Below are 14,254 nucleotides of genomic sequence, written 5' to 3'. Positions count from 1 at the left end.
GGTGAGTGCTTTGAAAGGGCCTGCAGAAGTTATGACCTAGAACAAAACTGTCTCTAGACAACTGGAAAACACAAAGGAGTGGCAAGGAACATCTATCTACAGCTAAGTTATTCTTGATTGTCTACATTAATCTATTTTTGAGTTGTGCAGGTGTATTCTTGCTCATTTTTGTCTGTTACTGATCAGATGAGGAGGGCATATCGCTCTAAAATTATAAATAAATAAGCAAATAAATAAGTCTTGCTCATACTTCACTCTCCAGGGTAAAACATTTTCCTCCTGTTGCCTAGAAAATTTGATCTTTTATACCAAATTCAATCCTGAGAAGCTTCTAAATTTCTGAAATGCTGTTTCCTGTTGGAAACTGTACAATGTGTGATTGCAGAGGTATTAATTCAGCTGTTGTTGTGTCTGCTGATCCCAATCCTGAAGCAGACTTCAAACCCCAGTGTCCCTTGAAAAATGAGGACATGAGTTAAAGAAAAGTTCCTGGCTCTCACTATGGAGAACAGAAAGATGTTGGGGTTTTTTTTCATTTTATAGCCTTTTCCACCTGGCACTGTATTGCTTTTAGCATGCAGTAGCCATATACTTTGTATAGTTCAGAATGCCAAGACAGGAGTATCACAAACTATGAGAATTGAATTAGAAATACAATGTGCAGCATTTTATTAAAGTTAATGCTTGGCAATAAACACTCAAGACTCTTCTGTAATACCAACTAATTTTCAATAAAGATTAGAGAACAGACTGTATTTTTTCTGTCTCTTATGGAGTAATTCTCATTAACCTGTGCTTCCTTCTATTTTATGGCAGAAATTCTTTGACCTTGAGGAAGAGAGTGCCTGCTTCCTTAAAGAACAGAAGAACACTTCCCTTCCCAAATTGAATCGTAACAAATACATGGTGACTGATGGAGCTGCCTATATTGGTAAGTAACCACATCTCAAGAAATTCTAGCTTGTATCCTGAAATAACAACCTTTTGTAGATGAGCAATCTACAGCTGATATGTTCCTTAAGTGAAGATAATAGTTAATTTCTTTGGGAACCTGGCTAATGACTGAACTTTGAGACTTTGCTCATATAAAACCATTTTTCCCCTCTGAATCAGTTTCTCAAGACCAACATTCTGCTTTCAGTATATTAAAACAGACTGAAAACACAAATATAACACAATTTATGAAGCAGGTATAATTATTAGCACATTCTCTTGTTCTGCAATCCAATGAAGGTGGAGTGTTTCTCCTTTTCCCATGTTATTACTAAAGCTATGGTCAATCTTGACAAATACTGTACAGATGCTCTTCATCCTCATCATCCAAAGCCTTACTCCATTTACTATAATGCTATTTCAGACACCCTCCTAACATTAGGTATGTATCTAACTGGTATTTTGAGTTAAAAGTGTATTTAAGTAAAAGTGCTGTGTGGCACCTCACAAAAGGTTGTTTGGTTTTTTTTACTTGAAAGCATAGCAAAAATTGTCCCTTGTGATGAGGTTTCAATTTACCATCCCTGATAACTTTAAAATTCTTAATGTTTCCTGCTGAAGTAACAGCCTTGTTTGTCCAAAATTCTGCATGTGTTTTAAGTGTATAATTTAAAATACTTACAGTTTTACTGCAATAAAAAAAGTAGCTGAAGCACTTGATTTACCTGTTTTCCATTAGTCCAATTAACCTTTTTGCCCTGCTATCCCCAGGATTCAAAGTGCTTATTTGTTACTTTAGATTTCCACAAAGATTGTAATAACTGGCATAAACCAGTAAAATCGATTTTTCTTTCCTCAAATAGTATCTGTCAGCAGGTAAGTTGTAAAATATCTACTGGTTTGGAACTCTGAATTGTTTGTACAGGAAAAAAAATATTCATTTTTAGCACTGAAAATGCCAGTAAGGAAAGTAAATGCAGTAATAATGTAATAGATGTAAAAAGAAGAGCAAATTGGTTTTGAGTAAATAGAAGAACCTGTTTTCACTTCTGAAGATTTAGAACTGTTAAAACTTCCAGAAGCAATCTTCACTACGCATGGTATGTATCGGAGCTTTTTTTCCATCTCTGCACTGGGGAAAATGGTAGTGTTTCATTCTGGATTGCCTTTAGGGAGATTGGATTTTTATTTGGCTCTTTTTTTAATGTTAGAAACTCACTGTTTATTCCTGCCTTTGCTTGCAGGTAATTTTGATTGGGTAGGAAATGCTTTTACGCAGAATGCCGGAGCTGGCCTTGTTATCAACCAAGCAGACGCGGGGAACAGCACAAGCATCATTAAGCAACTCAAGGCGGTTTTTGAAAGGGACTGGTATTCACATTATGCCAAAAGTTTACAACCAACAAAAATCCCAAACTGCTTTAACCACAAACTCAATAAAGGAACTTCAAATAAGACTTCCATGAGCAATGTGAATTAGAAAGACTATTTTACCGTTTAGTATGGCAACGAAGAATTATGTTGGGGTGTAGCCTTCTTTCATATTTACAGACAAAAGACTTAAAGAAAAAGCAAAAAAAAAAAAAAAGAAGTTTGGTTTGGGGGGGTGTTTTTAGGAAAAAGCACACTTATATTAAATCTGTCTAACCTATATTCTCTATATGGATTATTTAAGACTTTCAAATTTGTTATTTCTGACACTGAATGTCATTTCCGCTTCCATGTAAATTTTAATGTTCCACATTTGAATTTATCAGCATGTGTCAATGTTTCTGTTTTAGGATTTTCCCCAATTGCCAACCTGGCTAGAGCAAACCTTGGGGTAAAATGAAGATTCAAGCTATGAAATGGCATTCTAAGATCAGTTATTATTGACTTACAGATAGATGGTAGGTGTACTGTAATAGAAAATGTAAAGGAGTTAGCAAAGTTTCACCCATATAAATAATGCCCTTCAAATAACTACCCTGTCATAAAAATACTTACTGGTTTTGAGCATTTACTTTGAGTGTCACTATTCCATGTCTTCTAACTAGCCTTAAAATACATTGGAGTTACAAGACTGGTAATTCTTTCATCTCCTAACAGTATGAGAAATTTTTGAGGGGTTGGAGTTGGCCTCATGAAGTTTGTCATATTCCCTAAAGCCTCTCAGATTTTTTATCAAAGTACTGTGGATTCCTTTCAACAGAACAGTTATTTCCAATTACATGCATTTCACCTAACATTGAAAATCTCTGGGTTAATAGCTAAAACCTAGAACTGATTTTTTTTCATGTTTTTGTAATCTGAAGAAAATTTCTTCCACACATTAAAGATTTATCATGTGTGAGTCAGCAGATACATGATGACTCATTACTAAACCAATGCACATCTCAAAATCAAATACTGCTTTTTAGAAAGGCCAAGGGTGCAAAATCATGCAATAATTGTGGTAAAATGATTATACAGTAATGTTGTTGATTTTTACACCTGAAGAATTTGCTTTCCTAATTTCTACTTTAAAAAGAAATAAAAATTGTGAAGTGACATTTTTTTTGTTAAAATGTCATCCATATAGGTAAATACACCTGCATGGACAGAAAGTGATGCCTTCATTTAGACCACAGTTTTAGTTTATTTTTAGTTGGTGTCAAAAGTGTGCCTCTACAATCACAACCAAGTTGCACCAAGAAGCAACTGTTCCATAAAAGTATGAATTTGCTCTTTGAAGAAATACACACAAATGTTTGACAACAAATTTTTCTCCAATCAGAGATGTAATAGCATAGTTTCATAATAAAAATGTTTCACTACTATGCCTCTGCTTCCATTGAAGAAACACAGCCATGAAAGCAAACTGCATTCTGTGTTTTGTTAAATATTCACAGAACCTTTTCCAAAATGATGACTTTTCTTCTCATCTCCTGAAGGCACACTTCAAAAGCAGAGGGCAAAAAGAGAAAAAAAACCCAACCACATTCCAATGTATTAGTTTAATCTTATGAAGAAGTTAAAAACTCACCTTGACATTCAAAACATAGCTTACACTTATAAGGTAAAAAAAATTCAAATTTATTTCATAGTGAGCACAACTTAGGGAATTCTAATAAATTAACATATGCACAACTTCAAATTGTCAGCTAGAGATACCCCACAAGACTAATTATGACCCCAAAAGGCACACTTTTGACAAAGATTTTTGTTTATTTTGAAATTGCAAAGATTTTCATCATCTTACTGAAAATAATGATAAATCAAAGAAAACTTTTAAGATTGTCAACTTTTACAGAAAATATTTTGCACAACTCCAATCGTCAATAACATTTTCTGATATTCAGATAAACACATGGCATGTATTAGTCTCACAGACACATAGAAAAGCATATTATCTGACACACTGATAAGAAACAAGTGTTTTAAAAGAAAAAGGTTTCCTGTGTTGGTATGAGGAAAGATCTTTGTGAGGAGAAATTTCTGGATTTTCTTCCTTCTGTATATAATTTAGAGTACGTACAGCATGTATGGGAGAGATTCCCAGAACTTAACTTACTTGTTGTGGATTTTTTGTTTTGTTTAAGAAATTAATATTAGTCCAGATTAATTACTGATGAAAATTTCAGCTGAGTTGTACCACCAATAACTTTAGTCTTGTGAGTCAAAAACCCACAAAATGAACAAACAAAAAGCCCACCACAGTTTTAAAAGCTGGTTGAGATAGTTGTACAGTTTCTGAGGTCCCTATGGATAGATGATCTTAAAGTTTGAGAGAACCTTAATACCATGACCTTACATAAACCACAAAATAATTCATGCAGACAAAAAAACCCCACTGCCTGGAGTTGTTAATTGTAGCACCTAATGGCAATAATACACAGTAATCAACCAATGTAGATTTTCCCCCCTCCTGCATTATGGATACTGCAAATGTGTTAAGTTTTTTAAATGACATCTTGTATAAAAAAAAAGGAGGATCTGAATGGAACACAAATTTGTCAGACGATAAAGCTAAGCTGTTTACAAAGCAGGATTTATTGATGAAATCAGACTGACCATTGACTGCTTTAGTATAACAAATGATTGTTAAAATGGCTTTACTGCACAGATCCTAGGAAAATGCAGATCATGACTACTAACAAGATCTGTTAGTTTGCAAATATTTTCTTATTGGCTAGATAAACAGATTCTTGGTGCTTCAATGACCCCCCTCAAAGAGCAGATACATAAAAGTATTTTTTAAAAGTGGCAGTATGTTTTGGTTTTATGAATGGAAGAATTTGGGTGGTTTTTAACAACTTTCAATGCAAAATACTGGCCAGCCATTCTAAAAATGGAATGGCAGACTTAAATTTCATTTGGTATAAAGAATGGATCAATACTGTAATAACTGTTTAGAATGGCATCAGCTCCAAAGTAGTACATAAGGCCTTGACCTATTACATTAGCCAAAAGACAAAGTGCATCCTTGAACTTCAGCTAATAGGAAATTTAAAATATCAGATTATTTTTTGAAACCATATAAGGGGATTATTGCCAATTCTTTGGCCTGGGCAGCACTGTTGCTGTTTAACTAGATTTGCTAAAACCGCCTCAGTTTTGGCTTCAGATCCTTCTGCCACTGTAATAAATGGAAGCAAATCCATTACAGTGATTTCACACTAGTTCAGCAGGGATCAGAATCTAAACTAGTTTTGTTTTTCTTCCAATCTCCTGAGTATCACTACTGCACAGGCTATTTCCTAATTTAACAGGGGGTTAAATTCAGGGGGTTCTCACAGGCATACCCAAAAGATGCACTTTCTCTAGGCCCTTCTAACAGGTATTGGTAACTCTGTCATATTAAAGGCAATTTCCTAAACAGAACAGTTTTATTCTTAAAGAATATAGACTGCAATTGTTGTTTGCTGCAAACATTTACTAGTGCCTTATTCATACAAGCTTTTGTTTAACTGTTCCTCACCTGAAGTCCTGCTAAAGATCCTGTGTCTAGTACTGAGGCATAGAGCAAACTTCCTAAGTAAGAAGACATTGTGATGTTTACAGTTTAGTACCTAAAACTAGAGCCACAAAAAGACAAAAACTGACTGCAAGATGTTGGTCCAAACCACAAGCACATCTAAACTGGAGCAATTTTACCCAATCCCAGTTAAAGAACTAAATTTCATAATTTACTCCTGGCTTCTTTATCCAATCATCTACAACACAGTTGAATTATTCTGGCTTGCCAATATAAAATCTGAATTCTCCCAATATGTGGCTGCTATGAAAACCATAATCACAGAAATTCCTGTAAGCACAGCTTGAAGTCCAAATATGACACAGTGGCTTTCCAGATCTTGCATGTTAAGTCTCAAGTTGTTTTGGGCCAGCTACTTTTTCTACCTGAAGCATGAACTAGGATCCACAACTACTCTCACCTCTTGTTTGAAGACCAGAAAGGCAAGGATTATGTGCTACGGCACAATGACTATAGCTGTACCCTAACAGATTGAGGTTTTACCCTATGTAGGACCAGGTATTCCTCCCAGTGAATTCAGGCTGTGCTGGTGGTTTAGAAGAGAGCTTCAGAAACAAGTAGAAAAGCCTCCATATGCTATTTTTAAGACCTCCCCATTATTTGCTATACTACCAGCTACCTAAATTCTACTACTTTGTTGAGATTCACACACATAAAAACTGAAAAATTAAGTTCTGTTACCTTCAAGTTAACCCTAATCTAAGAAAAATCCAGAAAATGTATAGGGGTTTTTTGTGAGTTTAGCAGTACTTACTGGAAAGAGTGATGAGAGTGCACTCTCATCAAGATGGTAAAAATATCAGTTGGCTCTTCCAGTTTTTCAATCTGAAGTTCTAAATGTCCCTGTCTTAGATGATTATACACTTGACTTCTGAGAATGGCCTTATAGAGTGCACTAAGTTATCTTCAAACTTTCTGGTCTTCAAAATTAACTCTTCATTTTAATACAAATATACTGACTAAATGTTTAGTATGTTTCCAGATGGTAATTTCTGGTGCTGTGTTTTTCTTCCACTCTCACCCTTTCTCTACCTACAGCTATCATATATTCATGGTTTTTCAGTCATCATTATTCCAATGAAATCTATGTAAAGAAACCAGAATGAATCCTTGGTGTGTTTAAAATTCACAATGATGCCTCCCAAGTTGAAGGTACCACTTCTAACACTGCTCCACTTCTAACACTGCAAGGTATAGCAGCTCAACTGATACTGTAGGAGATTGATTTTCTTAGCTGTAGTTTTTCACTTTAATTACTGCTGGATGTTATTTATGAATTTCTCAGTATTGAATCAGGTTGCTCTTGGATCATCACTTTGCACAAATGCCTTAGAAGCTTGCCAAACTAGCATGTAAAGAGACCTCATTCAAAATAGTTTAGACAAGAAAAGAAGAACTCATGTGCTTTACACTCTGAAGGGTGCTGAAGTCAATGGATAAACTCTGGTCCTATAATAAAGTGGAGCTTTCTGTTGTACCTCCTGTTTAGATTAATCCTGCATGGGCTTCCAAGAAAGTCTGTGAGAATTGTTTGTTTGAATTACCTTGCCATCAGGAATTTACAGAGAATCTGAAAATAATCCAGCTGAGTGGTTCAACACAGTAATGTCAAGTGGGTTTTCATGAAAACACATTTGTATTATATATCCATACGATACAAACTGCATTAACATGCTAATGTCAGGTTTTCCCTACAGTTCAAAAACATGTAGGACAAAAATCAAGCTACGGCAGCCTATTTCTGAAAACTTTGTTAAAAATAGATTTTAATAATGTAATTCAATTCTGGCTGCAAGTTATTCTGCTATAGTAATGTAGTCAGCTCTATTTTGTTCACAACAAATTCTACACTGCAATTTTACAGGAAGACTCAATAACTTTTTAACCCTGTAAAATAACCATGATCAATCTGCCTTTAAGAACAGGAAGAAGGTTGATGGCCAATTCAGGCTGCAGACTATAATACAGAATATAATAAAAATAGCTGTCAACTGCAGCATTCCAGAGGATGATTTTGTGCTAATTCATGTTGCATGGCCACAACCATGAACAATATGAATGACATGTATCACAGTGGTGCTGCATGAACACATGGTGGACATTGACTCTCATGCAGTAAAATCCATCCCTCTTGTAACAGCATAAAATGTAGTAAGAGTAGAGAGGAAGGGGCAAAAAGAGCCAGAGGCAAACTAACTTGGATCGAGTTAATGGACTGGATGCTGACATAAAAGCTCTGGACTGCATTTTTATTTTGTTCCTTTCTCGGCAAAATCCTGTGTTTCTTATGCATCCTGCTTGCTCATCTTTATACGAGTGAACTCCCATGGTTGTTTTCAGAATGAGGAAAGGACCTTTAACAACTACAAACTTATGCTTAGCAGAAAGAAATCAACATGAATAAAAGTCCATTGATTTCTGTTCAGCAGGTACCAAGTAGTAAAGCACTATTTGAAATGGGACTCCTCCTTGGACATTAGAAGTTTCTAGTGTAATACAAGCAAAAATTGACAGCATAGCACGCGCCTGCAAATTTCACATCACACGCGGCATTTGCTTGTGATTTGTTTGTTCTCTCAATGTAGAAATACAGTCATCAGACAGATAGCATTCTGAACTGCTGATAAACTGGTGAAAACTAAGCACAAGTATCAGGCAATCCAACTTGACACACTCAAATGAGGTAAAGGAATCCTCCGAGAAGAGCTAACTGTATAAAGTTTATAAGTCACCTAGAAGCTAGAATGATTTTCAAATGTAACTTTTAGGGACTTGATGGGGGTTTTAATGGGGAAGGAAGGTTTCTGTTAAAGATTAAAGGCATGCACTGTTATATGTAGTGTCTAAGCAAAACAGCATAAAAAATGTAAAATGAGAAGCTCTTCAAATGGAAGTATGTAGACCAACTTTTTGCTGACTGACCTGCTAACAAGTATTTTCTAGTAGATCTCAATCTAGCAGATCTCAATGTTCAATTACTTCACAATAATCTCTTTAAATTACTCTGCAAGTATTCCTTATTTGTATTTCTTCAAGTGACACTGTACCTATATTCAGTGTTTTACTTGAAACTTGACAAAAAAGCAGGATGCTTCTGGGAGCAAACAAAGAACACCAAAGCTGTTTCTTTCTAAAGGTCAGAGGACTTCCTCTCATCTAACTTGTCCTTTTATTGTCTCCTACTTCTTCAGCAACCCACTCCAGGCTGACATTTGTCATGGCTCAAGTAGAAAAGAAAATGAAGTATTTTTAGTCACCTGCTGTTTCTGAAAACTGCTGGCTGCTCAACATGTTCTTGCCCTTTGACAGATCCCTCATCTAATGAGATACTAGAAGTATAATAAAGAAGGCCAAGCACATAATTCCAGGTGCCTCACGTAATTCTTGACCTGGAAAGACACATATGCCAAATCTGGAAAAAGAGATGGATGGTGGGGGTGGGGAGAATGCTTGGCCAGCTTTGAATGAGGTAGAGGTTCTTCTGATGATATAAATACCTCTTCTGGTGAATTTGCTTTATTCTAGAATGAACCACTCTTTTCCACACAGCCAGATTTGCAGCGACTGAAATGTGTGGCCAACTTCAGCATGAAAAGGTGAGAGGCCAAATGTCCCTCATCTCTATGAATTGAACTAATTTCTTCACTATGTAAGAGAGGTGGAAGAAGCAGGTAACATTCCCTCTTCTGAGGGAGTAGGCCAGGTTGCTACTAGAAATAGAGCTGCTAAGGTTTCTAAAAGAAGCAAAGATCTTGCGCATCTGACTTCTATTAATTCTCACAAGATGGTGCATCTCTAGAGCTTTTGTACCAATTTCTTTGTGGCAAGCTGTCAGACTTCTCAGGAAAGCTCCGTTTCCTCCTTCTCCCTATGCTCAAGACGGTTGTGACATCTGCTTTTAACAATCTCCAGATTCTTCAAAGACATTTCTAAACTAGGCTGTAAGAATTTTCCCTGTGAAAAGGAAAAATGAAGTGCAGGTTCAGTGAGGACTCCAAAGAACCTAGTACAAATATTAAAATACATAAGAAATCAGGATCAAAACCACAAGGCATTCTCATTTTTGCCAACAAATGAGACTTGGGAAGGCAAACAAAAGGCTAATGCAGTACCTCAGATTAATAGGACTGGAATTTATAAACCAAAACTCTTACTTTTATGGACAGTCCCCACATCTGAACTGCTGCTCTCAGTATGAAGAGATGCAGTGAAGAATCAGAGAACTGCTTTGATGTGCTGTACAAAGGTTTCAGCATTCAAAGTGTTATGTTCATTTCTCAATGTATACAGCTTAAAAGACAGGCTAAAAAATGGGATTATGTGTATATTTATACAGATCTGACTGCCAAATAATCATTGAAAACCAGTCACTTCTCTTAGCAGTTGTGTCTTCAGATGTCACCACAGAGATCTTACTGAATATGCCTGGAGAAAGGCAGAAAAGCAACATCTGTGGCAGCAAGTAAGCCAACCACAAAAAAGCTGCAAGCCCATTTTCCAAGTGCTGGTTGATACAATAACAGCATTCAAGTGTCCCCATCCAGCTCAGATTCCAAATGTCCTTGTATCAGATTCCAAATACAGACTTGAGGCTCCTCACACACAGACTCAGAGACATGTCCTCAAAGGAAAAATCAGTATCTTTGCTAGAAGAGCTTGGAACATCTCTAGCACAATTACTTGTTCCACTGCTGTCCTACTCTTAAATAAGGCTGACAGGAAATAGTACAGCTGTCTGGAAAGGGCCACATATCCTTTACTAGAAAATGCAAATATGCACACAAAGAGACTCAGAATAATGAGTTACCAAAGTGGACTCCTGGCTGCAGCACAGAGGGACATCAGTGTCACCATTTCTGATAGCACACACTAAAGCCATCTGCTCACCTTGTCGTTCCCACACTGCATGTGGGCCAAAGCTCACTTTTTAAAAAAAAACAAAGGGCAGTGTTTCTCTCTGAATGAAACATTCCAGAGAGGATTATACTTTTTTTTTTCTTTTTAATAGAGAGAACAGCAATCACTGCCCTACTTTTCTTCCCTTTCCACACTCCACTTTGCAAATTAGCAAATGTTTCCACCATCTCTGCCTCATCTTTTTCCTTTTCAAGCTATTTCCTGAACTCTGTTTCTGAATCCCTTGCTGCTGCTTTGTCTGCAAGGATGAATCCCTGCAACTTGCATTGTTGGTGCTGTAACATCCTACAAGGTTACTTCACTAGCTTTACCTGAAGTGCTCAGAAGGAGGAAGTGCATGCACACACTGTTTAAAGACACACAAATTACTATGTATGAAGACAAGGGAAGTCAGGGCAAAAGCAGAATGCAGGGAATACCTGGACAGGGGAAGGGTCTAAAGTCGTACTCCTCAGTCCGATTTCACCTTGGCACACCCAAAACCTGTACCAGGATCTAGAGCTCAATTTTGCAAACCTTGCACAACTAACACAAGCCTTGCCTCCAGGTATTCTGTTTGCTGTTGGCCTGGAGTCACTCTCCAGGTTAACCTGCCAAGCTAGGCAATAACAAGCGAGTCAAAACCACAGACAACTTCAAGCCACGTGAACTCACCTTTATCCTCCAGGTGGCATTTGGCCACAGAGGGGTCTAACCTGGGTACTTGTCATCTTGTGACAGTGAAGATGGTCCAAGCTCACCATCATATACAACACCACTACATTCAAAAGAGCAAATGAAAAATATCAGCTCTCTGCAAAGGTATTTTAAATCTCTGTGTGTGACTTTGGCACTGCATTTTATTCCCCAACACAATCTAAAAGTATCAGGAGTCCTGCGCAGAGTTTGCAGAGCAAAAAGGGTGTGTACTATATGTTTCCTGCTATACCTCTTCTGATGGAATAAATATCAAATAGAAAAATCTGTCTAAACTTATTTTGAAAACTGCATGGCCAGCTTATGCAGTAGCTAGATATGTGGCAAGGTTACAGCATTACTCTCTAAGGAGAATACAATTAATATGTGTATATCTTTTGTTCAATTCAAGCACTGTGTAGTCTCCAAGTTCAGCTATGAGAAGTAGGGATCACTTCTCATTATCCTTCCTATTCCAAACCACAGTATTTATCACAGATGTGTACAATACAGCAGCATAGCTTAGGCCTGTTATATAGGTCAGTCTCTGCAATGCACATGAGAACATAGTTTGCCACTGCAAAGGAGAGTGGCTGCAGAATCTATTTTGGATAATCCGATTTATATTTGAGGAAATCAATGTGTGGTCATTTCTAGAACTGTGAATATAAGGCAACTGCTGCATGCTTGTATATTTGATAAGTTTTATTATACTATATCCTTATATGAATGCCTATGCAGTGTAAATGCTTTAATATAAGATACTGAATGGTTTTTTTACACATTATTTTCTAAACAATGCTACATTTTACTGCATGTTTATTCACCCTTTTGTGTTGGTACAAAGTGCAAGCTGCAAGACACATGATTTTAATAACTTGCACAGCAGCTATTCAAATCCATTATAAAAACACGTTCTTATGTAAAGACTTAATTTGGCAAGAAATGTGCTTCCTTTAGACAATGGGCTTGGTTCACAGCAATACCTGTGTACTTAATGTTTATTTATTAAAAAAAAAATACAGCATTATCCCTGAATCCATAAATGAGGCCATTGAGTCTGCTGAGAGCCACTGTGTTGGCATGCTTTTGTACCTTTGAAAATGTAAATCTTCATTTACTAGGAAAACAGATGACCTGTCCTGATGCAAGCTGTAATCGAAAAAATCCAATCCTGAGCAGCCACTGTCTTTGGTGCTGCAGGATGATAATGTAGCAATCTTTTTTTTTCTTTAAACAACACTTAAAGTTCATACTCATGACCTTAATACAAATAATTCATGTTACTTGATTGTGAACTGGGCCCACTGTTTACAGCATTACTATTTCAAAACCAAAGTTCAATGCAATTAACAAAATTGATCAAATTTATTTGTTTGGAAGAAAAAAGAGAAGAGACCAATTTTGCTGATGCTTTGGAGAGCTGGCTCAGAACAGAGTGCTGCTTCTGTACCAATGCATTTTAAATGTAAGGAAATCACTGGCTGAAAGACTGATGGCTAAGACAGCATTGTCAGTGGTAATATACTGCTGGAAACTAAGTTACCAATGATATAGCATAAATCAAGGTAGTAATTCATTAATTTAAAGATATGTAAATACTGATTTTAATGCTGCAGCATCACAGAGATCGTTTTTCACTGCTTTGATATCCAACGATTCCTAGTACTACACAAACGTATTTTATCTGCTCCATTTTTTTAGGTTCGGTATTTTCATTCAAAGCAAAGTAACTCCCATTTCTTTGTACTGCACTGAAATAAAGAATCTTGTTTCAGTACATAATGCTTTTCTTATTCTCTCTGGTCTGTTTGTTTCTATGAGCACGAGATCCCAGATATCAGCCACTACTCTCCAGCTCCAGTCCTGTGTACACACGCGCCCCAGAGGCGGAGCAGGTAACACTGACAGTGCACCTGGTGCCTCCCTGCAGGGCTCTGCAGGGCCTGAGCAGCGCTGGCACTGGTGCCACACCACTGGGACTTCTGCCATGGGATCCTCTCTCCTAGTAGATTTGCACTAAAGTTCTACTTGGACTCTGGGAAAGCAGGCACTGCCGTGGATTTCTCATTTCTCAGGAGACTCACAGTCATTGTGATTTTCTGTTGCCAGGACTGCTGTCACATTCTGTTATGACTACAGGAGTCCTAACCAAATGAACAGAAATTCCCCTCTTATTTGCATCTAAAAAGCTGCTGGCAGGTTTAGAATTTACCAAATTCTAAATAATTCTCTCTATGGAGACTCACGTTCCAAGTAGTTTGGAAATGAGAACACTCAGCAGCAAATAATACTCAAACAAAAAGGTGAAGACTGACAGGGGATGGGAGGAAGCTGAATTTCCCAATATAAACACCAGCCCCAGTAGCTTGTGCTTTTTTAAGAGCTGTTTGATGTTGCACCAGCAAGGCAGCTTTTGACTGCACCGGTCCCAGTGGGTGAGCTGCTGCCCTGTGACCCACAGAGTTTCAAATACAACACCTGAACAGATTTCAGGTACAGCAGGAGTGATGAGGGCAGAACAAGGAGAAGGAGAAAGAATCAATTCCCATGAAGAGAAGCTTTACCTCAATTCCCAAACTACTTATATCCCTGTTTGTCGTTTTGGTTTTTTTTTACAATATCAGAGCACCTCCCTTTCACATTTTCCTTGCTTTTTGCAAGACAATTCTTCTACTTAATTATTATTTTAGCACCCATTTTTATGAAAAATGAAGTATACACTTAACAAAA

General features: G+C 37.0%; 1 protein-coding gene across 3 annotated transcripts in view; it reads left to right on the top strand.

Moving 5' to 3' along the window:
• PLD5 (phospholipase D family member 5) overlaps nucleotides 1-13,270 on the top strand; it is a 175,901-nt gene extending 162,631 nt beyond the window's left edge. For all 3 annotated transcript variants that reach the window (XM_058020635.1, XM_058020636.1, XM_058020637.1), the window contains 2 exons: nucleotides 817-931; nucleotides 2,178-13,270. In XM_058020635.1, coding sequence (XP_057876618.1) covers nucleotides 817-931; nucleotides 2,178-2,413 — 351 coding nt within the window. In that variant the 3' untranslated portion in view covers nucleotides 2,414-13,270. The remainder of the gene's footprint in view (nucleotides 1-816; nucleotides 932-2,177) is intronic.
• The last annotated feature ends 984 nt before the right edge of the window (nucleotides 13,271-14,254 follow it).

This window comes from Melospiza georgiana, chromosome 3 (assembly GCF_028018845.1).
Source record: "Melospiza georgiana isolate bMelGeo1 chromosome 3, bMelGeo1.pri, whole genome shotgun sequence".
In the NCBI taxonomy this organism is placed as follows: domain Eukaryota; kingdom Metazoa; phylum Chordata; class Aves; order Passeriformes; family Passerellidae; genus Melospiza; species Melospiza georgiana.
The sequence above is the reverse complement of the archived record's forward strand: the minus strand, read 5'-3'. Positions and strand labels throughout refer to the sequence as shown.